This window comes from Eschrichtius robustus, chromosome 1 (genome assembly GCF_028021215.1).
Source record: "Eschrichtius robustus isolate mEscRob2 chromosome 1, mEscRob2.pri, whole genome shotgun sequence".
Taxonomy (NCBI): domain Eukaryota; kingdom Metazoa; phylum Chordata; class Mammalia; order Artiodactyla; family Eschrichtiidae; genus Eschrichtius; species Eschrichtius robustus.
Genome location: NC_090824.1, coordinates 138,799,693 through 138,826,714, shown reverse-complemented (window position 1 = coordinate 138,826,714; position 27,022 = coordinate 138,799,693). Strand labels below are relative to the sequence as shown.

The following is a 27,022-nucleotide window of genomic DNA, read 5'->3' as shown; positions in this document are numbered from 1 at the left end:
TTCATTTCTCTCTCCAAATGTAGTCACCCTGGGGGTTAGGGCTTCAATATATGAATTTTGGAGGGACACAGTTTGGTGCACAGCAACCTCCAAGGTGAGATGCTGAGTCAGGAGTTGACTCAGGGACAAAAATCCAGGGGAGGTCAGTACGCAGAGGGAGGAGCCTGACAGGACAACCAGAGAGCGAGTACGGATGGGGAAGGGAAGGGGCCCCAGGGCTGGAGGCCTGTCAGCAGGCAGAGGTCGGGAGTCTGAGAAGGATCCAGAGAAGGAGACCCAGGAGGACCGTGAGTGGGAAGGAGGCCAAACAGAGCGTGGTGTCCTGTCCCAGTGCCACACACAGGATGTGATCCAAGAAGGGAGTGATTGCCTCTGAGTGTCTGTGGGAGCCATAGGTATAGGTCACAAGGGCAGCATCAGTGGTGGGTGGGAATGAGGGACCGGGGCTCAGGCAGCGATGGGAGGGGAACGGGTCACAACAGTGAGTGCAGAGGATGAGTCTAGAGTCCAGCCTCAGGTTCCTGTGTCCCTGAGGTCACTCCAAATCCCCCACTCCTTTGTCTCTGTGGCCAGTGTTTCCTATAATAGTGTCGATTTGGTCTCTTGTGTCTGAAATTCATAGTGTATATGTTATTAGCACTTTTATCTTGTTTTTTCCTTTTTACAGTATAGAGCTTCAATTACTTAGCATAATGCATTTGAGATCTGTTCATGTTTTTCCATGAATCAGTGGTTTGTTCATCCTTACTGAGGAGTATCCACTGTATGGGTGAACCACGGGGGTTTTTATGAGCAGTTGCCCATTTTGGTATTTATGAATACAATCACAGAATTTCATATGAACATAGGTCTTCATTTCTCTTGGGTGAAAACCTAGGAAGGAGATTGCTAAATCACGGACTAAATGTATGTTCAACTTTATAAGGAACGGACAAACCGGTTTCAAAAGCCGTATCCTGTTGCATTCTCATGACAATGTATGAAATTTCCAGTTGACCGCATCCTCTGCTGCACTTGGTATTGTCAAGTTTCTTTAAGCAGCTCTAATAGATGATAAAAAGTGTGGATGTGGTTCCTGCTCCCAAATCCACTGAGCACCTGCTTCCAGCACCTTTATCTCGTTTCCAGCCGCGCCTCTAAACAGCAGAAGCCCCTACGCTATGTTGTTTCCTAACTTTTAGAATCTTAAGACTTAGAGTACTCCTTAGACTTTCAACCATCTCTCCTTAAGGTTGCCAAGACTGGGGCTCAGAGAGGAGGCAGAGATTCCCAAGGTCACAGAGCAAAGTCAAGGCAGGCCTGTGGCGAGAACATGGTGCCCGATGCTGGCTGCTCTTCCCACGGGCCTTGGACTCACATGGGCTAGAATGCAGGACACCCAGGGCAAGCACCTGTGCTCCTCACAGCCCTGGGAGACTCTCTTGTAGAAATCCCAGCTCCCAGTCATTGGAGGGCTTGCCAGTTAATGCAGCAGAGCTGTGTTTCGAATTTATAGATATTTGACTCATTCACATTGTTTGTCTAGGATATAGACATTCATTCAAGTTAAAAGTTAGTTTATCTTAGAGAAACGGACTGTCTCAGCTGAGGCTAATGGGTCCCACTTATCAATCTCCCCTCTCTGTGTGGCCTTTATGGTCTGTATCCATAGCCCCATGTCTCCATGGTCCTTCTATCTTAGAGGAAAGAAGCTGGATAAATGCATTTCCTCCTAGGGTAATATTAAGGGTTGGATGACAGGCACCTAATAGTAACTGGCCAGAAGCCTCCCCCCAGGGACAGCATAGGGTGGACCAGTACGTCCTTGCCCTTCAGAATGCCTGCCGAGCATCCACCCAGACCCCACCTACCTTTCTCTATTTTTTCTGTATTTTATTATGTCCATCCATATATGCATACATGTGTAATATTGCATTAATAGACTATAACATACATATCATTTATTTCTTTTCTGCTTGGTTCCCCATACCTTCTTCTGCTCAACTACTAGAAACCCATATTAGCAACCTTATATGTATACTTCTGTATTTTTCTCCAAGCTCAAATAATTATCTACAGATATGTATGTAATGTATATGTATAATAGGTACATACACACATATTTATGTATGTGTATGTGTGCACACACATATGAATACAGTCAGAATCTGTCAGGAAAACTTGAGCTTTGCAAGTGTGATGGATTTTAATGCAGGCACCTAGATGCTCACATCACCATTGAAGGGTTGGGAGAGTGAAGGCCAGGGAAACCACAGAGAGACGCAGGTGAGAAGGGAGTCATCCTCAACCTCAGGGATGTCACCGGGGTTGGGCTGCTGTCACCACCTCCTGCATCAAAGCACCAAAGCCCTCCTTGGAGGGCTTCCTCTGGAAGCAGCTGTGACTCACGGGCTACTGAGGACAGGACTCCCCAGAGCCCCCCCCACCCCGGGAGCTGTGTGTCCCTGCTGCTCCTCTTGCAGCCTTGCAAACCTTGCATGAGTGCTTCTCGTTTGGGAACCTGGAACCTGTGAGGAAAACAATCTGGGAAGTGTCATTGCAGGCTTCTTCCCCATTCCCAGAGAACGAAAAAGAAGGGTGCAGGGAAGGCAGCCATTGAGTTGGCAATGGGCTCTCCGGCACTCTCCACCCCTTTGTCCAATCCCCATCCACATACATCCTTTGACGCATATCTAAATGAGCAAGCAACACATTAATGTCACATCTTGCCTACTCCACACCGTCCATCATGCAGGTAAAAATGCTTCACTTCCCACCAACCGTGGAGACAGGAAGTCCACAAGGCACTGGACCCATCTTGAATTTTGCTCATCCCTCACCTGGTTAGATTGTGACCATCTTTGATAAACTGTAACTTGAGGACTGAATTAAGAGCTTACGCTTAGCTTTCCTTATATTCTATGACAAGGAAGGGAGAAGGGTACTCGGTTCATCTTACTGATAGATAAATAACAAAGTGAGGGAGAAAATCTGCAAACCGTCGTGGTCTTGAACCCGGCCCCTGGCCAACTCTGGTTTGGGTGTTTGTAATGCCTTCCCCAGGGCACTTGCCCTGCTCTACTTGCCCTCACCCAGCTCCCAGACCTTCATATCCAGAGACTGTGCCATTAACTCAGCATCCTTTTCTGCCGTTCGCATGCTGGGCAAGTCCTGGTTTAACAGTTGTAAAATCTACTCCTCTGCACTTCCTTCAAATTTCTGCTGGTGAAATTCTTGCAGTTCTTTTGATGTGTGTGGGACCTCTTCCCAGGCCATCTTCCTAGTTACAAATCTGAAAACTGAAAAGAGCTGGGCATCTCCCTGTAGCGCATCTGCACAGACAAGGTCATTGCTGGGTCTTCAGACAGTGGGGGGCTAGCCTCAGTCAAGGGAGGAGGGGTGCTTCTGCTGACTCAGGAGACTCAAGGTCCCCACATTCATTAGAACCCACCTCAGTATTCTCAGGATCCCATGCAGCTGTCAAGCCCTCATCCTTCCTGCCCACTGTCCTACCTCGTTCATGAGAAACCTGGCAAGGCTTTGAATTTAGCTTGCACAGCTCAGCCACTTGCAGCATCAAAAAGGTCTGGATTTGGAATCAACAGCGTAGCTATATGAGCTCAGAGATTCCTAAAGGGAGGTCGTGAGGGCTCTGATTCCACAGCCGTGCCTGGAGCCAAGCCCCTCGCGCCTTTTTGTCCAGCATGCTGCCCGGTGCAGTGGGAAGGGGAGCCCACCACAGTCCTGTTGGTTCTCCCACAGTGGCAGAGAACCAGTCTCATCTCTGTACTTCTGCATTCTTGGCACCGCGTCCAGTACCACCTGTATCCATCAGCACTGGGTGGGGAAGATGGAAGCCACTCCAGTATTCCCAGGGGGGATGGGAGCTAGAGGGTTAGGAAGCCGCAGAAGTGTGTACCCTTGGAGGAAATTGTGCTCAGGATGGGTTGCTGTGGGGGGCAGTCGCCGGCACTCACTGGGAGTCCTCACAGCCTCAGGGGTCCCAGGCACCTCCACCACCACCCACCCAGTGGCTGGATCACCAAAGCAGGTGCTTCTTGGGGCATGGCCCCAAACCTCCAGCCAGCCTCACGCCTGCTCTCTGCCCAGGCATCTGCTTGCAACCCTCTGTAGAAAACTGGCCTGAGGTGCTCCTCCAAATCTTGCATGAACACCTATCACTGGAGGTCATCCCCAGAACAATGACCAGAAAGGGGGTTCTGGGAACAGCTCCGTGGGTTCCTCTCCTGCATTGCAGGCAGGGTGTGCAAAGACAGCGGGGGCAGAAAAGCACGTGGATGCTGGGCATAGACCAGGCAGGGCTGGTCCTTCTCTCACCAAAGGTGATTGTACAGAACACACTTTCATCGTAGTGCTTTTCTCAGTCAACAATCCTTCACTGAAACCCCCTCACATCAGTTGTATGTGCACATTCATTCTCTTCAGTGGCTGAGTCATCTCCACGTGTGGATTACCGTAATTCAGCCAGCCATTCGACCAGTCAGCTTGGTCCTGGACGCCTCCCTCCCCACTCCCTCCCCGAGGGTCAAACACTGGGAGAACCCCCACCTCTCCATCCTCACTGTCGCTGGGGGGGGGGGGGCATCTCATCTCTCATCTGTACTGCTACAGTCACCCCCTAACCTTCCTTCTGCCTTTAGCCTGGCCCAGTTCTAATGCAGTCTCTGCTGTTTCACCAGAGTGATTGTTCTTAAATGCAAATACTTAATTTTTCTACAATAAAAATTTGATCCAGCCCCACTCCTGTTGGGGAATGCTTCAGTGACTGGTCTTTGCCCTGGGATAAAGTCCAGACTTCATGGCAAACTTCACAAGACCCTTCAGGGAATGCTCTCTCTCAGCATCTCCGTCTCCCTGCATCCTTCAGTTTCCCTAACCAGGCCTCTCCTGTCTTCTCCCCTCTGGGCCTCACTCACACATAACTGCCTTCAGAGTTTGAATGTGCCAGGTGATAATACTTCCAGGTTTATTCACGTGCTATCCTCTCCCTGCTCACCTGCTCCTGACTTTTTGCCAAAATAGCTTTTACTCTGCTGTGAGGTCTCAGCCTAAATGAGACATCCTCCAGAGAGCACCTCTGATCATCCTCCAAGTCTGAGTTAGATGTCTCCTAGGTCCCTTGTCAGACCCTGTACTCATGCACAACACTTAGGTCTCATTGTAGTCCTCTGGCCTCCTGTCTCTTTTCTCTATATTAGTTAGCTGGTTGCTGGCAGTAATCTATCCAAACTCTTATTCAGCCTCTTTTTTTCCCCTCACTCAGCTATTCTTAGCTCTTGTCCTTTTCATGTTCATGCTTGTTACCTCATGTTTGCAAGATGATTGCCACAACCCCAGGTCTCACATCTGTGTTCCAGTCAGTAAGAATGGGGAATAACAGCACAAGGCAACTCTCCTCTTAAGTCTACATTCCTTTAAATCAGAAATAAAAATTCTTTTCAGACACCTCCCAACACAGTTTGGCCCAGATCTGAGCACTGAGGAATGACAACGTCTAGAGATTTAGTGAAGGAGAAAGAGGTGCTGTTAAAGGAGAGGAATAGAGCAGCCATTGGAGTAAGAGAATGTAGTGTCTTGGAAGAAGTGACAGTGACAGACACCATGCTGTGCATTAGATACTGCTTCCCCCACCACCCCAAAAAAGAGAGGGAATCAAGAAGGAGGCTGAGAAGTCAGCTATATGAATGGGGGCAGATCAGTGACCTTGGATTTGTCTACATCAAAGTCATTGGTCATCTTGAAAAGAGCTGCTTCATAGAGCAGTGATCACAAAAGCCATCCTGCAGCGAGTCAGAGAATGAAGGTTCACAAATATAACATCTCTTGTCCTTCAACCTCTGTTTAAATTGTCTGCACATACTAGCCTCTCTATAGTTGGCAATGGAATACAAAATAATACTAATGTTTTTTAAGTTTTCTATATCCAAAATATCAAAATATCAGTCATATAATTTGGTTATATTATAATTTTTTTATATTTGGACAAGCATCTGGTGAACTATGACCTCTTGGAAGATTAGTTGAGGCAGCCTTTGGACTAATTTCCTTCTACACATTTCTATAAAAATAAACTAACTAAAACTGATCTTATAATTACCAGCTAGCTTAGAGGACTGGTTATTTCAATTGGTTCCATTTCTGTCTGCATTTAATAGCCTGGAAATCTGACATTGTTGCCTGCAAATGTGAATGAGATCTTCCACTATAGCAATGTGGCAGATGAAACATTATGGAAAAGTTCTTACTCTAAAATACTTAAAATACTGGGTAATTTACTTTAAATCCTTTTTAAATTTTATTTACTGTTTGTTTTAGATAACTAATGTATTCAAACAGTTCAAAACTTAAAAGAGGAAGTGTACCCCCTTCTGTGCCCTCCACCTGACTCCTCCCTGACCCCTGGGACACCACTTGTGTTAGTTTCTTATTTACCCTTCCAGTTTTTGTGTAAGCAGATGCAAGTAAACATTCATATATGTATTTTTCTATCCTTACTCAAAAGGTGGCATTATGAATATTTCACACCTTGCTTATTTCACACGTAGTGTATGCTGGAGACCTTCCCGTGGACCCACATCATTCCTTCATGTAACAACAGAACATTATGTCAGGGGAGTGGACTGTGGTTTACTTAAATATTCTTCTATAGATGGACACTTAGCTTGTTTCCATTATTTTGCTGTTGTAAACAATGTTGCAATGACCATATTGCACATACCTCATATTTATGTGTATAGGTATTTCTATAGGATAAATTCCCAGAAGTGGGATGGCTGAATCACAGGATAAGTGTGTTGCAATTTTGGTGAATCCCGGGAAGTTGTCTTGCTTCGGGGATATATCATTCCATACTTCCACCAGCCAGCAGCTGAGCAAGATGGTTTACACACTAACTTGGTAACCAGGTGGTTGCCAACTTTTCATTTTGCCCCTCTGATATGTGTGAAATAATTTCTCAGATTTTTTTCTAGTATATTTGTAAATTGCATTTCTTTTGTGAATAAAATCAAGCATCTCTCCATATGTTTCATGGAAATACGAAATTCTTTTTTTTTGTGAACTGTCTGTTCATGTCCTTTGCCTGTGTGTCTTTTGAGTAGTTAATCTTTTTTTTTTCTTATTGGTTTCTGGGCAAAACACATACACATACACACATGCACATGCATGCACACACACCACACAGGAGAAAACAGAAGGTGTCATGTCTGCTCTGTGTGCACAGATGGGGAGCCGCAGCTGCTTGGGGCTCACAGCTGAGGCCTTTGCAGGTGACATCCCAGCCAGAGAATATCACCTCACCCAAGACTCTCCCCCTCCTGGGGGCGCCTCCATGTGGTGCCTTCTTTATGTCTGAGTATAATGGCCCGGCCCCTTACCACAGTGCAGACACCTCTGAAGGGCCACCCCCACTCCCATGCCACCTGCCAATTCAGCCAAGGCCCTACTGAACCTTCCTGATGGGTCAGCTGCTGCTCAGGCCCAGTCCTGCCGCCTCATCCCCCACAGCATGCCCCCTCCTCAGATTTTCTTGGGAACGGAACTGCCTCAGAGATGACACCTCATATGTGATAGGAGTTGCAAACATTTTCCCAGATTGACATTTGCCTTTTGACATTTTGTATGTATTTAAGTCTCTCCAGGACTTCCCCTTACATTCCATGGTTTTGTCTGATTGTTCATACACCAATTATTGAGACAGTGGAGTGGGTTTGGTGCCTGCAAGTGCCCCTCCCCCCTTACTGCTCTTATGTTTCAGAGCCTCTCTAGTTACTCTTGCTTAGTTTTCCAAATGAACTTTAAACTCAGCTTGTCTGATTCCAAGAAGAAAAAAAAAAGTGCTTATATTTCTTACAGGATCATATTAAATTTACAAATTAACTTAGGAAGAAATGATGATACTGAGTCTTCCAAACTAAGAACATAGTGTGTGCAGTTCTACTTTTGTGCCTTTCAGGGATATTATAATGTTTCCACCTATGTGTTTTACACATCTCTTTTAAGTTCATTTCTTGGCATTTTTTCTTTTAGTTGCCATCATAAATGGAATGTTCTCTTCCATTATGTCTTCTAACTTATTTTTGTTTATATAAGAAGGCTATTTTTCATGTATGTCAGTTTTGCGTCAAGGCTGTTCACAGACTATGTCTGGCTCTCTGCCTCCCCCTAGTGGGCACATGAGTGCATTGCCCCTCCTGGCCCCTGTAGTTGGATTGTCCCTTTGACTAGTTCCGGCCACGGGGTTGTGAACACAAATGAGGTGTCACTTCTGAGCCAGTGTTTGATCCTTAGTTGGAGATGCTCCAGGGATCTCTGTCCTTCTGTCACACTGATGGGTGGTTTTTAAGAGCAGCTGCTCTGTCAGCCTGAATCCTGAAGTGAGAAGGTGTGACACAGATCTGGGGCTGACCCACAGCAGACTCGTGGGCTGAGCAAAAAGCAAACCTTTGTTGTGGTGGTCTCACGGGTTTAGAAGCTATTCCCATAAACAACAGGTGTTCTTTTGTTAATAGTCCATGTCAGTGTGTTTATCTTAGCATCTCATGGTAACTTCTGTTTTATATGTTTCTACTTTTTATTTAATATACATATATTTGTATTTCTTATGTCTCGTTTTAATATGTGCCGGGGATTTGCTTTAACCGGGTCTGGTAAGACACACACACAGAAATGACTGTCATGAAGCAAGAAAGTTTTACTCCCAGTTCCCTAGAGGCAGGAGGCATGGCACACAGGGCCACCTGGAGAAGCACCAGGGTCAGAAGGCAAAGAGGCTGAGGGGAAACACGTGGGCTAGGATTTACTATGGTTCCTGCAAGAAGGAATGCGCAAGGTGGGGTAGGCGGATTTAGTATTGGCTGGTGTGAATCATTGCAGCAGGTTCCAGGGTGGAGGGGCTGCCATGTGCTGTCTCTGGCCTTGGGTGTTTAGCACAAAGGAACATTGGCCCAGAGCATGAGGGCCTGACAGAGGAGGTGGTTGGGGGTGTGGACTCTGGATTGGCTCCTTTTTCATATGAAAGGCATGCTTGCAGGGGAGTTATTTGCCATCACCAAGAATTAGAGAGTTCTGAGAAGGGCGATTTCTCCCAGGTCAACAAGACCTCAAAACTACAGAAAATAAAAAAGTAGGATTAATTCATCTCCACCGTGGACTGAACCCTTTATTATAAAGTGGCCTTCCGCATCTTACTTAATGCCTTTTGACCTAAATTCTATTTGTTTGATATAAGATTATGATCCCTGTATTGCCTTTTGTTGTTATTATTGTTGCTATTGTTTTATCTTTGCCTGATAAACCATGGTTCCTCCCCTTTAGTTACAAGCTTTGTGAATCACTTTTCTGAATATATCTCCCATATACAGCACAAGTTGATCTTTGTTTCTGAGGTAATATGAAAATTCTTTTCTTTAAATAGCTGCATTAAACCTGTTTAAATTTATTGCTATGACAGATATGGTTGGTCTTAATTCTGTCTTATTATATTTACTATTTATATATAAATATTTAAATGACTTTCACTGTATTTTATTACCTTTTTATTTTTACATGTTTTTCTGATATTTAGGAAAGTTATGTTTTTTATCTAGTGGTTACTTTTTAAAATTCAACCTTTATGTACTATCCTCTTTCCCTTTTTCCTTTTTTTAATGTAATTATTTTTTTATTGAAGTACAGTTAATTACAATGTTGTGTTAGTTTCAAGTATATAGCAAAGTGATTCAGTTATACATATATATGTATTCTTTTTCAGTTTCTTTTCCATTATAGGTTACTATAAGATATTGCATATAGTTCCCTGTGCTATACAGTAGGTCCTTGTTTACCTATTTTATAGATAGTAGTGTGTATATGTTAATCCCAAATTTCTAGTTTATCTCTCCCCACCTACCCTGCTATCACCTTTGGTAACCATAAGTTTGTTTTCTATGTCTGTGAGTCTATTTCTGTTTTGTAAATAAGTTCCTTTGTATCATGTTTTTAGATTCCACATATAAGTGGTGTAATCACACTTAGTATGATAATCTCTAGGTCCATCCATGTTGCTGCAAATGGCATTATTTTATTCCTTTTATGGCTGAGTAATGTTCCATTGTATTATATATACTACATCTTCTTTATCCATTCATCTGTCGATGGATATTTAGGTTGCTTCCATGTCCTGGCTATTGTAAATAGTGCTGCAATGAACACTGGAGTGCATGTATCTTTTCAAATTAGAGTTTTCTTCAGATATATGCCCAGAGTGGGATTGCAGGATCATATGGCAACTCTATTTTTAGTTTTTTAAGGAACCTCCATACTGTTCTCCATAGTGGCTGTACCAATTTATTTCCCACCAACAGTGTAGGAGGGTTCCCTTTTCTCCACACCCTTTCCAGCATTTATTGTTTGTAGATTTTTTTGATGATGGCCATTCTGACCGGTGTGAGGTGATACCTCATTGTAGTTTTGATTTGCATTTCTCTAATAATTAGTGATACTGAGCATCTTTTCATGTGCCTGTTGGCCATCTACATAGTTTCCTTAGAGAAATATCTATTTAGGTCTTCTGCCATTTTTGTTTGAACAATATGTTCATTTTATTTTATTTTATTTTTGACTTGAATAATATATATTTTTTTATATAGCACGTTCTTATTAGTCATCAATTTTATACACATCACTGTATACATGTCAATTCCAACCACCCAAGTCATCACACCACCACCCCCACCACCACGCCACTTTCCCCCCTTGGTATCCATATGTTTGTTCTCTACATCTGTGTCTTAATTTCTGCCCTGCAAACCAGTTCATCTGTACCATTTTTCTAGGTTCCACATATATGTGTTAATATACGATATTTGTTCTTCTCTTTCTGACTTACTTCACTCTGTATGACAGTCTCTAGATCCATCCGCATCTCAACAAATGACCCAAATTCGTTCCTTTTTATGGCTGAGTAATATTCCATTGTATATATGTACCACAACTTCTTTATCCATTCGACTGTTGATGGGCATTTAGGTTGCTTCCATTACCTGGCTATTGTAAATAGTGCTGGAATGAACATTGGGGTGCATGTGTCTTTTTGAATTATGGTTTCCTCTGGATATATGCCCAGTAGTGGGATTACTGGATCATATGGTAATTCTCATTTTAAATATTTAACGAACATCCATACTGTCCTCCATAGTGGCTGTATCAATTTACATTCCCTCCAACAGTGCAAGAGGGTTCCCTTTTCTCCACACCCTCTCCACCATTTGTTGTTTGTAGATTTTCTGATGGTGCACATTCTAACTGGTGTGAGGTGATACCCCGCTGTAGTTTGGATTTGCATTTCTCTAATAATTAGTGATGTGGAGCAGCTTTTCATGTGCTTCTTGGCCATCTGTATGTCTTCTTTGGAGAAATGTCTATTTAGGTCTTCTGCCCATTTTTGGATTGGGGTGTTTGTTTCTTTAATATGGAGCTGCATGAGCTGTTTATACATTTTGGAAATTGATCCTTTGTCCATTGATTCGTTTGCAAATATTTTCTCCCATTCTGAGGGTTGTCTTTTCGTCTTGTTTATGGTTTCCTTTGCTGTGCAAAAGCTTTGAAGTTTCATTAGGTCCCATTTGTTTATTTTTATTTTTATTTCCATTACTCTAGGAGGTGGATCAAAAAACATCTTGCTGTGATTTATGTCAGAGTGTTCTTCCTTTGTTTTCCTCTAAGAGTTTTATAGTGTCCAGTCTTATATTTAGGTCTATAATCCGTTTTGAGTTTATTTTTGTGTATGGTGTTAGGGAGTGTTCTAATTTCATTCTTTTACATGTAGCTGTCCAATTTTCCCAGCACCACTTACTGAAGAGACTGTCTTTTCTCCATTGTATATCCTTGCCTCCTTTGTCATAGATTAGTTGACCATAGGTGCGTGGGTTTACCTCTGGGCTTTCTATCTTGTTCCATTGATCTATGTTTCTGTTTTTGTGCCAGTACCATATTGTTTTGATTACTGTAGCTTTATAGCATAGTCTGAAGTCAGGGAGTCTGATTCCTCCAGCTCCATTTTTTTCCCTCAAGACTGCTTTGGCTATTCGGGGTCTTTTGTGTCTCCATAAATATTTTAAGATTTTTTTGTTCTACTTCCGTAAAAAATGCCATTGGTAATTCGATAGGGATTGCATTGAATCTGTATTTTGCTTTGGGTAGTAGAGTCATTTTCACAATATTGATTCTTCCAATCCAAGAACATGGTATATCTCTCCATCTGTTGGTATCATCTTTCATTTCTTTCATCAGTGTCTTATAGTTTTCTGCATACAGGTCTTTTGTCTCCCTAGGTAGGTTTATTCCTAGGTATTTTATTCTTTTTGTTGCAGTGGTAAATGGGAGTGTTTCCTTAATTTCTCTTTCAGATTTTTCATCATTAGTGTATAGGAATGCAAGAGACTTCTGTGCATTAATTTTGTATCCTGCTACTTTACCACATTCATTGATTAGCTCTAGTAGTTTTCTGGTGGCATCTTTAGGATTCTCTATGTATAGTATCATGTCATCTGCAAACAGTGACTGTTTTACTTCTTCTTTTCCAATTTGTATTCCTTTTATTTCTTTTTCTTCTCTGATTGCCGTGCTAGGACTTCCAAAACTATGTTGAATAGTGACAAGAGTGGACATCCTTGTCTTGTTCCTGATCTTAGAGGAAATGGTTTCAGTTTTTCACCGTTGAGAATGATGTTGGCTGTGGGTTTGTCATATATGGCCTTTATTATGTTGAGGTAGGTTCCCTCTATGAACACTTTCTGGAGAGTTTTTATCATAACTGGGTGTTGAATTTTGTCAGAAGCTTTTTCCGCATCTGTTGAGAGGATCATATGGTTTTTATTCTTCAATTTGTTAATATGGTATATCACATTGATTGATTTGCGTATACTGAAGAATCCTTGCATCCCTGGGATAAATCCCACTTGGTCATGTTGTATGATCCTTTTAATGTGTTGTTGGATTCTGTTTGCTAGTATTTTATTGTGGATTTTTGCATCTATATTCATCAGTGATATTGGTCTGTAATTTTCTTTTTTTGTAGTATCTTTGTCTGGTTTTGGTATCAGGGTGATGGTGGCCTCATAGAATGAGTTTGGGAGTGTTCCTTCTTCTGCAAGTTTTTGGAAGAGTTTAAGAAGGATGGGTGTTAGCTCTTCTCTAAATGTTTGATAGAATTCATCTGTGAAGCCATCTGGTCCTGGACTTTTGTCTGTTGGAAGATTTTTAATCACAGTTTCAATTTCATTGCTTGTGATTGGTCTGTTCATATTTTCTATTTCTTCCTGATTCAGTCTTGGAAGGTTATACCTTTCTTAGAATTTGTCCATTTCTTCCAGGTTGTCCATTTTATTGGCATCGAGTTGCTTGTAGTAGTCTCTTTGGATGCTTTGTATTTCTGTGGTGTCTGTTGTAACTTCTCCTTTTTCATTTCTAATTCTATTGATTTGAGTCCTCTCCCTCTTTTTCTTGATGAGTCTGGCTAATGCTTTATCAATTTTGTTTATCTTCTCAAAGAACCAGCTTTTAGTTTTATTGATCTTTGCTATTGTTTTCTTTGTTTCTATTTCATTTATTTCTGCTCTGATCTTTATGATTTCTTTCCTTCTGCTAACTTTCGGTTTTGTTTGTTCTTCTTTCTCTAGTTTCTTTAGGTGTAAGGGTAGATTTTTTATTTGAGATTTTTCTTGTTTCTTGAGGTAGGCTTGTATAGCTATAAACTTCCCTCTTAGCACTGCTTTTGCTGCATCCCATAGGTTTTGGATCGTCGTGTTTTCATTGTCATTTGTCTCTAGGTATTTTTTGATTTCCTCCTTGATTTCTTCAGTGATCTCTTGGTTGTTTAGTAACGTATTCTTTAGCCTCCATGTGTTTGTGTTTTTTACGTCTTTTTCCCTATAACTGATTTCTAATCTCATAGTGTTGTGGTCAGAAAAGATGCTTGATATGATCTCAATTTTCTTAACTTTACTGAGGCTTGATTTGTGACCGAAGATGTGATTTATCCTGGAGAATGTTCCATGCGCACTTGAGAAGAAAGTGTAATCTGCTGTTTTTGCGTGGAATGTCCTATAAATATCAATTAAATCTATCTGCTCTATTGTGTCATTTAAAGGTTCTGTTTCCTTATTTATTTTCATTTTGGATGATCCATCCGTTGGTGTAAGTGAGGTGTTAAATTCCCCCACTATTATTGTGTTACTGTCAATTTCCTCTTTTATAGCTGTTAGCAGTTGCCTTATGTATTGAGGTGCTCCTATGTTGGGTGCATATATATTTATAATTGTTATGTCTTCTTCTTGGATTGATCCCCTGATCATTATGTAGTGTCCTTCCTTGTCTCTTGTAACAATCTTTATTTTAATGTCTATTTTATCTGATACGAGTATTGCTACTCCAGCTTTCTTTTGATTTCCATTTGCATGGATTATCTTTTTACATCCCCTCACTTTTAGTCTGAATGTGTCCCTAGGTCCCTAGGTCTGAAGTCAGTCTCTTGTAGACAGCATATATATGGGTCTTGTTTTTGTATCCATTCAGCAAGCCTGTGTCTTTTGGTTGGAGCATTTAATCCGTTCACGTTTAAGGTAATTATCGATATGTATGTTCCTATTACCATTTTCTTAATTGTTTTGGGTTTGTTTTTGTAGGTCCTTTTCTTCTCTTGTGTTTCCCACTTAGAGAAGTTCCTTTAGCATTTGTTGTAGAGCTGGTTTGGTGGTGCTGAATTTTCTTAGCTTTTGCTTGTCTGTAAAGCTTTTGATTTCTCCATCGAATCTGAATGAGATCCTTGCCGGGTAGAGTAATCTTGGTTGTAGGTTCTTCCCTTTCATCACTTTAAGTATATCATGCCACTCCCTTCTGGCTTGTAGAGTTTCTGCTGAGAAATCTTATGGGAGTTCCCTTGTATGTTTTTTGTCGTTTTTCCCTTGCTGCTTTTAAAATTTTTTCTTTGTCTTTCATTTTTGCCAATTTGATTACTATGTGTGTCGGCGTGTTTCTCCTTGGGTTTATCCTGTATGGGACTCTCTGTGCTTCCTGGACTTGGGTGACTATTTCCCCTCCCATGTTAGGGAAGTTTTCGACTGTAATCTCTTCAAATATTTTCTCTGGTCCTTTCTCTCTCTCTTCTCCTTCTTGGACCCCTATAATGCGAATGTTGTTGCGTTTTATGTTGTCCCAGAGGTTTCTTAGGCTGTCTTCATTTCTTTTCATTCTTTTATCTTTCTGTTCCGCAGCAATGAATTCCACCATTCTGTCTTCCAGGTCACTTATCTGTTCTTCTGCCTCAGTTATTCTGCTATTGCTTCCTTCTAGTGTATTTTTCATTTCAGTTATTGTATTGTTCATATCTATTTTTTTGTTCTTTAACAAAGACCTAGAAGAATTAAAGAACATTTCTTACATCTTCTCGATCTTTGCCTCCATTCTTTTTCCGAGGTCCTGGATCATCTTCACTATCATTATTCTGAATTCTTTTTCTGGGAGGTTGCCTATCTCCACTTCATTTAGTTGTTATTCTGGGGTTTTATCTTGTTCCTTCATCTGGCACATAGCCCTCTGCCTTTTCATCTTGTCCATCTTTCTGTGAATGTTGTTTTTGTTCCTCAGGCTGCAGGATTGTAGTTCTTCTTGCTTCTGCTGTCTGCCCCCTGGTGGATGAGGCTATTTAAGAGGCTTATGCCTCTTCTGCCATTTTTTGATTGTTTTTTTTTTTTTATATATTAAGCTGTATTAGCTGTTTGTATAATTTGGAAATTAAGCCCTTGTGAGTCACATCATTTGCAAATATTTTCTCCCATTCCATAGGTTGTCTTTTTGTTTCATTTATCGTTTCCTTTGCTGTGAAAAAGATTTTAAGTTTAATTTGATCCCATTTGTTTATTTTTGGTTTTATTTCTGTTACTCTAGGGGATGGATCCAAAAAACTATTGCTGAGGTTTATGTCAAAGAGTGTTCTGCCTATGCTTTCCTCTAGGAATTTTATAGTATCCAGTCTTACATTTAGGTCTCTAATCCATTTTGAGTTTATTTTTGTATATGGTGTTAGAGAATGTTCTAATTTCATTTTTTTACATGTAGCTGTCTAGTTTTCCCAGCATCACTTATTGAAGAGACTGTCTTTTCTTCCTTGTTTCTTGCCTCCTTTGCCGTAGATTAATTGACCATAAGTGCGTGTGTTTATTTCTGGGCTTTGGACGTCCTAGCCATAGCAATCAGAGAAGAAAAAGAAATAAAAGGAATCCAAATTGGAAAAGAAGAAGTAAAACTGTTACTGTTTGCAGATGACATGATGCTATACATAGAAAAAGATGCTACCAGAAAGCTACTAGAGCTCATCAACGAATTTGGTAAAGTTGCTGGATACAAAATTAATACACAGAAATTTTTTGCATTTCTGTACACTAACAACAAAAGGTCAGAAAGAGAAATTAAGAAACAATCCCATTTACCATTGCATAAAAAAAAATACCTAGGAATGAACTTACCTAAGGAGGCAAAAGACCTTTACTATGAAAACTATAAGACACTGATGAAAGAAATTGAAGATGACACAAACAGATGGAAATATATACCATGTTCTTGGATTGGAAGAATCAATATTGTGAAAATGAGTATACTACCCAAAGCAATCTACAGATTCAATGCAATCCCTATCAAATTACCAATGGTATTTTTCACAGAACAAGAACAAAAAATTTTTAACTTTGTATGGAAACACAAAAGACCCCAAATAGCCAAAACAATCTTAAGAAAGAAGAACAGAGATGGAGGTAGCATGCTCCCTGACTTCAGACCATACTACAAAGCCACAGTCATCAAAACAGTATGGTACTGGCACAAAAACAGACATATAGAGCAATGGAATCAGTTAGCTTTTTATTTTTTAAAGTTATATTTTTATCCAGTGGTTACTTTTTAAACTGCTACCTTGATGTACTATCCTCTTTCCCTTTTTCTTATAGTTGGTTCCAATGATCTGCCTCAATAAAACTAGTTTATATCTTCTTCCTCCTACCTCTCTCTCTTCTACCATCCAATTTAGTTAGTAGTATGTCATTCACATGTTTCTAGTGTTTTCCTTTGTACTATTATGTATGTTCACATATTTATATTTGATCTGCTGACTTTAAGTACTATTTTGTACTCCCATGTAGTACAGCTGAAGCAACTGTAAGTGGACTTTACTTTCTACTTTCTACCATTTTTGTTTTGGCAGAATGTTCTCCTCTGTCATTTGTATCTGTACCTTTGCTTTTACTTAGCTGTACAGTTAAATACATTTACTGCTGCCTCGATTTCCCTTTGCCAAACCTCCATTCATTCTTGATTGGCTGGAACTCATCTTCTAGTAGTTTTCTCAAGAAAGATCCATTTGACTAATATTTCCTGAACTCAGACCTGTTTTAAATGATTTGTCTGTAGCCTTTATCCATGAAGGAATGGCCTATATGGGTATAAACATTTCTTAGCTTGCACTTCTTTACTTCTTTCAGTATCTTGTAAATGTGGCCCATTATCTTCAGGCATTGAATTTGGCTGCCAAGAAGAATGTTACCAGCCTGATTGTTTTTCCTTTTTGCTGAAATATTCAAATAATTCTCTTTATCTTTAAAACATAATAATATTATAAGGCTATATCATTGTATTGATTATACTAGGACAGTTTCCTTATATACAATGTGCCCTTTCAGTGTGTAGGATCAAGTATTTATGTCAGAAGTTCTCTCTTTTGAAAGGCTAAATCTGTGTTTGCTGGTCTTAGATTTCTCTCCAAAAACTACCATCTCCTCTGCTCCTGATTTTCCTCCACTTTTCCCTGATTGGATACCCAAGATCACTCTATGATGGCTATCCATTTTTGTTTCTTCTTAATTAATGAAAGGATATTGAGGAGACTGTATGTTTTAAATTGTTTTAGTATTTACATTTGTGTGCAAATAACTTTTTTCTGAAATGATGAGATAAAGCAGAATATATATGCATGGTACCATGTATTTTTTCAATTTCTCTTTTTGAGAATCAGCAGAAGAGGGAATCGCAAGTGCCCAGAATGTGAACCACAGTGCCTGTCCAGTGTGAAGTGGTTTCATGTGACAAATGCTCTTCCTTGTCTTAAAATTTCGTGAAACTTTATTACCACAGCATTTTACAAATTTAGTTAGCATATCATTTTGTTGAGCTTGCCTGATTATAAGGAAATAATAAAGTACCTCCATATGGTAAAAAAAAAAAAAAAGTTTTCTCTTTTAATCATAGTTTTTAAATTATTTTTTCTTTTCCATTGTTTTAGATTTCTTACTTTGGGCTCCAGTGATGTGTACGTGGCATTTCCTTCACCTATAGTCTCTATCTACCGTTTCCCTGTAACCCTTTGTTTCTTTATTTCTATTTCATTTTGCTCACTTTACTAATTTTCATTTTTATGGTCCTTACTATACTATCTGTACTTGTTTTCCGTCTGGTCCCTTATAACTGGACTTCATCTCTGAAATTAACTCTTTTCTTTTCTTTTTTCCCTGAGTTTAGTCAGTTCCTGTTTCACATCTTCCTGTGGGCTCATATGTCTCTGCTTCATCATTTTCCTTAATGGATGTGAAGCTTTAGAGACAAAACAAAATAAGCTGTTTAACCTGAGATCAGACCCCGCTTGATGTTCCTCTTAAGACAATAAAAAATAAAATGAATTAAAAGTTTAAAGCACAAGCACGTCACCAGTAAACTGTGCTAGAGGGTAAAACCTGTACCTGCTGGTACCCCAGTCACCTGCTGTATGTGACAATAACAAACTGAGGCAGCACCCGGAAGGAAACATTTATCAGGCAACTGTCTCCATCTCCTTGAGGCTCTGGGTTGAGGTCTTCCAGACAGTGATACTGTCCTACCAGAAATACTGTCCTTGGAGAAATACTGTTGGAACATCACTGGAAACCCTCAGGTCGGCTACAGGAGAAAAATGAGTATTTCTAACTGTACAAATTGCTCTTGCAAATAAATTAGGATTCTGTGCATATAGAATCAGACAGGAATAGAGATTGGATAGTTGACTAGCATCTGCCATCTTTGAACATTTGGCCTTGAAGCTTAGGATACAAACTGTAACTAGATTTATGATTATTCCCATAGAGATGGACTTAATCTTCAAAAGAGAATATATTATAAATTAAGAGAAGAAAAGAAAAACAAGAAGAAAAGTGGAGGGAATCCTTTTGCTTTAAGGACAGGGAAAGGCAAAGCAGCCAGAAAAGGGGACATGGAGTGTTTAGAGTCATAGGAAAGGGGTCTGTTAAGATGTCGTGTTGGAGAGAGGCCTTCTGGTGTCCTCCCAGCAGCCTGGTGGCTTGCCGGTGTTTGGGAGATGGCACAAGTGACACCTGAATGAGAATTTCACATAGTACAGGTGAGTCTGTGGGGAACAGAGCAAGGACCCAGCAGGTGAAAACAGTGGCAAGGTGGGGATGGAAGGATCTGGGAAGTAGGGCAAGTCCTGTTATGGAGTCATGATGGGCGGCCATGGGAGAGGGAGGTTTCAAGGGTGGTCAGCAGCCAGGAGCCATGACGCCCAAAACAAGGTCAGGTGCAAAGGAACTGTAGCCCCAAAAGCTTAGGTTTTGATCAAGACAGACCTGGATTTGAATCTCAGTTCTGTCACTTACCAGCTGGATCTCAACCATAAGTGACAGAAGTTAGGCATAAGTGAAAACTTATCATGAATTGTTGTAACACTAAGAGCTTTCCGTGTGCTAAGAACTTCACAAATGTAGTTTCCTCGCCTCACTTACTCCTCCTAGGAATTTTCATTAGGTGGATTTTATTATCCCAATTGTTCAGAAATGTAACCCAAGGTTTCACGTGGTGGTATTCTGTATTCACTGTCACAGAAGTAGCCGGGAGGTAGGGCCAGGCCCAAAGCCTGAGCTCTTTACTGCTCTGCTGGATGGATCCCCCCCTCTAATGAGTGTGCTGGCTTCAGGGCTCACAGCCTGTGGCCACCCCAGTCACCTGGCTATGGATTCCGTCTGGCCTCAGCCCATTGCATCACTGTGGTGGTGTCACCATGGTGGGCCTCTGTGCCCTTCCACCTCATCCTCCCTCCATGCGGCACCTGTTGGGACGCTCCAAGACTTGCAGTGGAGAAGATGAAAGGGGATCTTGAAATGTATGCTCTCTGAGCACCAAACCCTGCTCCCAGACCACCAGGGGCCCACTCCTGTCCCTCTCCTCTAGATTTCCTGCTTTTAGATACAACCTGTACAACCCACCAGTGTCAAGCTCACCCCTGGGGCATCCCCTGTCCACGCGTCTGTCAGTCACCACTGGCATCCCTGGTTGTCCTGAGCTGCCGTCTTTGGGACTGTGCAGAGCAGGAAGCAGACCTCGAGGGGCTCTGACCCCCTAAACATCTGATGAGTGTGTCTGTCTTCCTTCCGTCTTGCTTGCTTCCCTCTCAGTGGCCTCTTGGACCCTTTCCAAGTGCACAGACCCTGGAGTCCTGGATCCTTGTGGAATTCTCTAAAATCTGAAATCGAGCATTTGGGGATCGTTTGGGACCTGGGCTTTGTGGACAGTGCCGCCCCCTCCTCCATCTTTGCTCTCACCTGACACTGGATCCCCGTTTGCTAAGAGGTGCGGCCCAGGTTAGAACCAGGATGCTTGCCGGTTAAGGATACGGGCAGGTGTGTAGCAAAGTGAGCAGGAGCCCAGGGCAGTGATGGGAGAAGACAATGTAGGCAAGAGCAAGTGGGAAAAATCAGTGAGTGAGAGGTCCCCGGGTGGGAGAGCAGAGCGGACCGGCCTTTGCTGATGGCTGGACACGTGCTTCTCAGCGTTGCCCCAGCTGATGCTCTAACAGAGGCACACAGTGGGAACACACCCCCACCCTGGAGTTCTGGTCCACAGAAGCCACGCGTGAGCACTGTGGTCCTGCCCTCATACTCGGGCCTGATCACCTGTGATGGAACGTGGATCAGGGGCTCTGAAAGGGTCTCCTGTCGGGAACAGACAGGAACAGCAGGACAGGCTCTTTCCAGTTGGTGGGAGAAGCACAGTGGGCTGGCTCCTGGGAGCAGGAGCTGGGATGCCACAGCTCTGCCAGGACTGGGTCTTATGTCCATGGCAGCCCTGCAGGGGAGATGCAGCTTGGTGGACAGATCCAGAATGGAGGGTTCATTTGCAAACACTATGGTGTAGCAATCCTCTAAGCCTCACTTTCTGTTTGTGAGGAGCCAGGACAGTGCCTGCTCCTTGTGGGGCTCGGGGACGATGACACCCCCGCTACACCTGGGTGCTCCATGCGGGCTGTTTCCCTTCACAGCCAGGATTCGTGGGGCTGGTGTCATTGCTAATACACACTCCCATATTTAACTTGTTTGCATTTCGTGATAGGATCGCAATCCGGGTGCCTCTCCTCCACCTCCCCTCTCCTTGACCTTCCTCCCGGACACAGGTTTGGCCCTCCCTGGGGCACTTGCCACCCTTGGCCCTACTTTAGGGCAAGGTGCCCACCCAGGTCATCGCCCCTGCTAAGGAATAATGTCCCTAAGGCAGGGCCTTGTCTTGCCCTTCTTGGACTGCACCCTGGAATGAGGATGCCCATTTGATAGACACAAGCACTTAGACTCGAAGTGCTTTTGCGATCACACAGGCAGTGTGTGTACACTGTGACTGTTAGTCGCGTGTAAGAGTGAAAGTGCATGCTTGCATTTCTGATTCAACTGGTTCCCCTAAAACGACTCTCTCATCACCACCACGTTGCACGATACAACTACTAACAGTAGTGGGGCTGCATTCCACCCATGTCCCCACCTGTCACCACTTACAAAAGTGCTCCCAGACCCTGCTAGGGTTTTGTTGAATAACCCGGATGGTTTCGTTTGCTTTTCTTCCCCACTGAGATGCGCAAAGATGCTTCAGTGGTGTCTTTGTTAGCTGACTGTGGAGGAAAAAAATATGATTAAATTGTAAATGTCCATGTGATAGAATTTAAACATTCTGATTGATAGTATCAAGTGTGCAGCAGAAAAAAGTAGAAAGACCAGAGGAAGATGTTCAGATATTATTTTAGACATTCAAAGCCTCATTCTGTTGTCTACACCGCATAATTCATCATATCATTAGTTGATATAGTGAATACTGCAATTTGAAGTTAATCGGGAGAGGATAAGATTTTATTCGCTCTTTAAAATTAGAGCTAAGCTTTTAATTGTTTGCCTTTAAAAAGCACATGGTTGGGACTTCCCTGGGGGTCCAATTGTTAAGACTTCGCCTTCCAATGCAGGGGGTGTGGGTTCAATCCCTGGTCAGGGAGATAAGATCCCACATGCCTCCTGGCCAAAAAAACCGAAACATAAAACAGAAGCAAAACTGTAACAAATTCAATAAAGACTTTAAAAAGTGGTCCATATCAAAAAAAAAAAAAAATCTTTAAGAAGCACATGGTTGCCTAACGGAATCGGATGTGGTGTGTGCCACCTCCTCCCTTCTGTTAGAAGTCCACCAAGTCTTAGAGTCAGGGATTAGAGCCTCCACACTGAGTCCAGCCCCCCATGAGCTCCCCCTCGTGCTGTGAACCCCCAGCACCCATCCCTGCTGAGCGCTGCCTGGGACGGGCACAGCTGTCCCGCCTGGAGTCTCACCCAGTTCAGCACCTGAGCTCTGAGGTCGCCTGCCACCAAGGCTCCCACACAGCGAGCCCCCTGGAGCCTCTGCCCTCTCCAAGCTAAGCTTCAAGAAAAAGGTGAAATACTGAGCAAAAGCCCAAAGAAAACATGAGAATTCTTTTCATTCCTTTTTTTTTTCCACTGGGAACTTCTTTTCCATTTTTTTTTTGCACTCAATGTTTTGCTCCCCTTGGAAATTAAGCTCTATGACTTGGTTTTCAGAGGTGTGGAATGTTCTGCAGGGTGTGTGAATCTAAGGCCAGCATCCTTAGATACTACGTGATGTACTATCGTAGGTACATCACGTACTTCAGAGGGATGCATCTCAGGCGTGGGTGTGAAATTCTACTCTTAGAGAGTACGCATCAGGCAATTTTACTCCTTCGAAAACTGAGAACTAAAACTACAAGGGCCTACTGTATAGCACAGGGAACTATATTCGATATCTTGTAATAACCTATAATGGAAAAGAATCTGAAAAAGAATAGATCTATGTATGTGTATGTATAACTGAATCTCTTTGCTATACACCTGAAGCATTGTAATCAACTATATTTCAATTTTTTAAAAAAGTTTCTTTTCAGGGTAATGAAAAGTGTTCTGGGATCGTATAGTGTGGATGGCTGCACAACTCTGTGAGTATACTAAAAAGCATTGAGTGAAAAACCAAAAAAACAAAAGAACAAAAAGAAAAATGAGAACTACTGGTGGGGAGCTCATGACTGAACACGTGCTAACAGAGACCCTTCTTTGCGTGATTCTTTCCTAAAATGTGACCATTATTCATGCATCAGTATTGTAATCTCTTGTCATTTCTCGTCTCCAGGCAAAAACTGGGACCTGACTGCCGCTCTGAGTGACTATGAGCAGCTCCGACAGGTGCACACAGCCAACCTGCCACCTGTGTTCAACGAGGGCAGGTGCCCCAAGCAGCCCGAGCGAGAGCACCCCCCACCTGCGCACACGGCCGAGCGGCCCTGCCTGCCCAGGCAGGACGACATCGCCCAAGGTACCAGCTAAGGGACCTGCCCCGCACCAGCTCCCTGGCCAGCACGCCCTGGCTTGCAAGGGGGCGGGGGTGGGGGTACAGAGAAGGGCGAGGTCATCGCCTCCCAGCTGCAGGCAGATGGGGCTCTCTGGGCACCACACCTCATACTCCTTTACAGCTTCCGTTCCTGCCTCAGAAAAACGGGAGAGTGTGTCCACTTCTCTGGGACCCCACATTCCTCCTGGAGTCCTGGTTTTTCCAGACCCAACATCTCTGCTCCCTGCAATTATTTTCCAAGTAGTATAGAAGCCTCCAAACCTGTTCAAGATTGATGTTCATCATCCCATGTGCTTCGTTTTCCATGTCTTAATTACAGAAATGAGAAAAGCTCATTGTAACAAAGGAGACAATACAAAGATATATGAAAGAAACATAAGAGGTTTCTTCTCCACACCTCCCAAACCTCAGGGAGACTAACCAGTGGCCCCATCTTGTTCTGTCTCCTTCTTCTCCTTCTTACTTTGCTTGTTCAAAGTGCAAACGCATCAGAGTCAAATGCACCTAATGCACTTGGCAGAGTGCTTGTTTCATTGAACAATAAATCACAAACATTCTCTCTAAATATTTTATTCCACAGCATACGATCATTTTTAAACCATGCCTGTTCATCGTGATTCTGTTTTTTCTTGGATTTTGTTGGTGGTGGTGGTTTTTGACACTATAGGCACTGGTAAAATAAACTTTATACCTGTAATTTGTATGTACTAGTGCTGTTATTTCTATAGGTTGGCATTTCCAAGGTGGATTTGCTGTTCCAACGCATGTGTTTTTTTATTTAATAACTTCAAAACTTCATTCCCAAACACATTTCTGTTCACCATGTGTGAAACTGGGTGTTTCCCTTCATTCTTGCCAGGACTGGGTGTCCTCATGATGGTTTTACATTGTTTTTCTACTCCGAAGGGCAAAAAATAGTGTATTTTAACTTTCATCTTGTCATTTGCTTGTTAGCCAGTTGGATTTCCCCTTCTGTGACATGCTTGTTCACATACTTTGCCTATTTTTCTATTGATTTGTTTGTATTTTTCTTATCAATTTGTAACATTCTTTATAATGAAGACTACAAACGTTTTGTGTATATATATATATGTATACACATGTCTATGTATACATCCCACTGTATTATTTGCCTTATGACTCTTCACAGAGTATTCTGCCTTACAGAATGTTTACATTACTATACATTCATGGCTAATGGGTGTCCTTTTTCACATTAGAAGTTCTCCGGGACTGCAAAGTTACTAGCATATGTTCCTATATTTGTTTTTAAATTTTGTTCTTAGGTCTTATAATCAATTTGAAATTTTTACGAATAATAGCTAAGGATCTAGTTTTGCTTCTCTGGATTGAGAATGAGGTATTCTAGCACATTTATTGAATAAAGCATTCCTTTCCCGCTGAACTAAAATGCCAACTTTGCTGTACATTAACTTCCCCAAAATGTATTTGGCTCTGTTTCTGGACTCTGTCTGTTTGTGTGCCCACCCAGCCTGTTACACTTGACTCTTGTAGTTTCATATAGTATTACTCTCTGCAAAGGCAAGTTCCTTTATTGCTGTTCTTTTCCAAAACTTTTTCACTATTTTTGGATATTTATTCTGCCATAGTAACCTTAAAATTGGAATTCTGATTGGAATTGGATTGGATTTTTATTTTATTTTAGGAATAATTAGCATATTGTAATATTGTTTTTCCATTCAAGAACATTGCATATACCACTGCATTTATTCACATTCTGTTAAGAGTTTAGGCACAGAGAAAAGCAGCTTACTTTTTGTATATTTATCTTTTATCCAGTCATTACATAAGTTCTCTTATTAATACTAATTGTTTGTTCTCAGAGAATATCTTGGGTTTTCTAAATATATAATCATAGGATCTGAAATAATTTAATATTCCTCTTAATATTTACACAGTGAATTCCACTTCTCCTATTGCATTAGGTCAACCCTCCCAAACTGTTGTGAGTCAATGTTGTCTGTTTCTGTTAGCTCAGCCTTATTATTCAAGCTACATTGGAATCTCTATCTTGGATTATTCTTCTATGCTTACTCTGTTGTCTAGAAAAGCCACACTTGAGTTAGAAAGTTTAATACTTATTACCTGTTTCTTCTCTTAGCTTCATCCTTTCCACTACGCTTTGGGGATATATTGGTAGGTGCATATGTATCCATAATTGTTAGGTCATCTGGCTCTAATATGCTTTGTTACCAATATATAGAGTGTCTCTTTGTCGCACATAATTGTTTTTATCTTTATTTTTTTATTTTTTTATTTTTTTTTATTTTTGGCTGCATTGAGTCTTAGTTGCAGCATGCAGGATCTTCATTGAGGCATGCGGGATCTTTCATTGCGACATGCAGGCTCTTCGTTTTGGCAAGCAGACTTCTCTCTAGTTGTGGCGTGGGGGTTATCTCTTCTCTAGTTGTGGCATGCAGGCTCCAGAGCACGTGGGCTCTGTGCTTTGAGGCATGCGGGCTCTCATTGAGGCACATGAGCTCAGTAGTTGTGGTGTGCGGGCTTAGTTGCCCCACAGCATGTGGGATCTTTGTTCCCCAACCAAGGATTGAACCCGTGTCCCCTGCATTGGTAGGCGGATTCTATACCACTGGACCACCAGGGAAGTCCCTGTTTTTATCTTTAAATCTGTTTTAGTTGATGTTAAACCTCTACTCTGCCTTTCTGTTGGTTCATGTTTGGAATAACATTTTTTCAGCCATTATTTCAACCTTTCCTCATCCTTTTGTATCAAATGTGATTCCTGGAAGTAATTTATCATCAGGTATTATTTTATTATCCAATCCAAGAGTCTCTGTCTTTTAAGCAGTGAATTTAATCCACTTACTTTATTTTTATTATTGTCGTATCTGTGCTGCTTTATGTTGTGTGTTTTATTTGCCATGCTTTTTGTATGTATCTTTCTCCTTTTCTGTCTTTTCTGGCTAATTAAATTTTTCAACTGCTTTGAAAGTTATACATTCTCCTTATGTTATACTTTCCCCTGTTCTATTAAAACCTATATTTAGGTTTTCTCCCTATTAATTTTTAAAACTTATCAACAACTATATTTTACCCTGAAAAAGACATGTGTCTTTGTTTTTATCTTCTCCCTCCTGACTCCATGTGCCCTCAAACATATTTAGGTTCTTTTTGTTGTTGTTTAGACCACAATCAACTTCTTTATTTACTCACATTTATCTTTTGCTGAAAGAATACTTTTTCAAAGACTATTTTCTAAAAGAATTTTTGCATGATCCATCTCCTAACGCTGTCAGTACCTAAAGGAGTTTACATGACATAC

The 27,022-nt window shown here is 41.6% G+C and overlaps 1 protein-coding gene across 2 annotated transcripts in view; it reads left to right on the top strand.

The window, feature by feature from the left end:
• The window catches only part of LOC137760254 (OTU domain-containing protein 7A), a 176,492-nt gene that overhangs the window by 48,838 nt on the left and 100,632 nt on the right, over positions 1 to 27,022 (top strand). For both annotated transcript variants that reach the window (XM_068537405.1, XM_068537397.1), the window contains exon 2: positions 23,500 to 23,682. In XM_068537405.1, the coding sequence (XP_068393506.1) occupies positions 23,500 to 23,682 (183 nt within the window). The remainder of the gene's footprint in view (positions 1 to 23,499; positions 23,683 to 27,022) is intronic.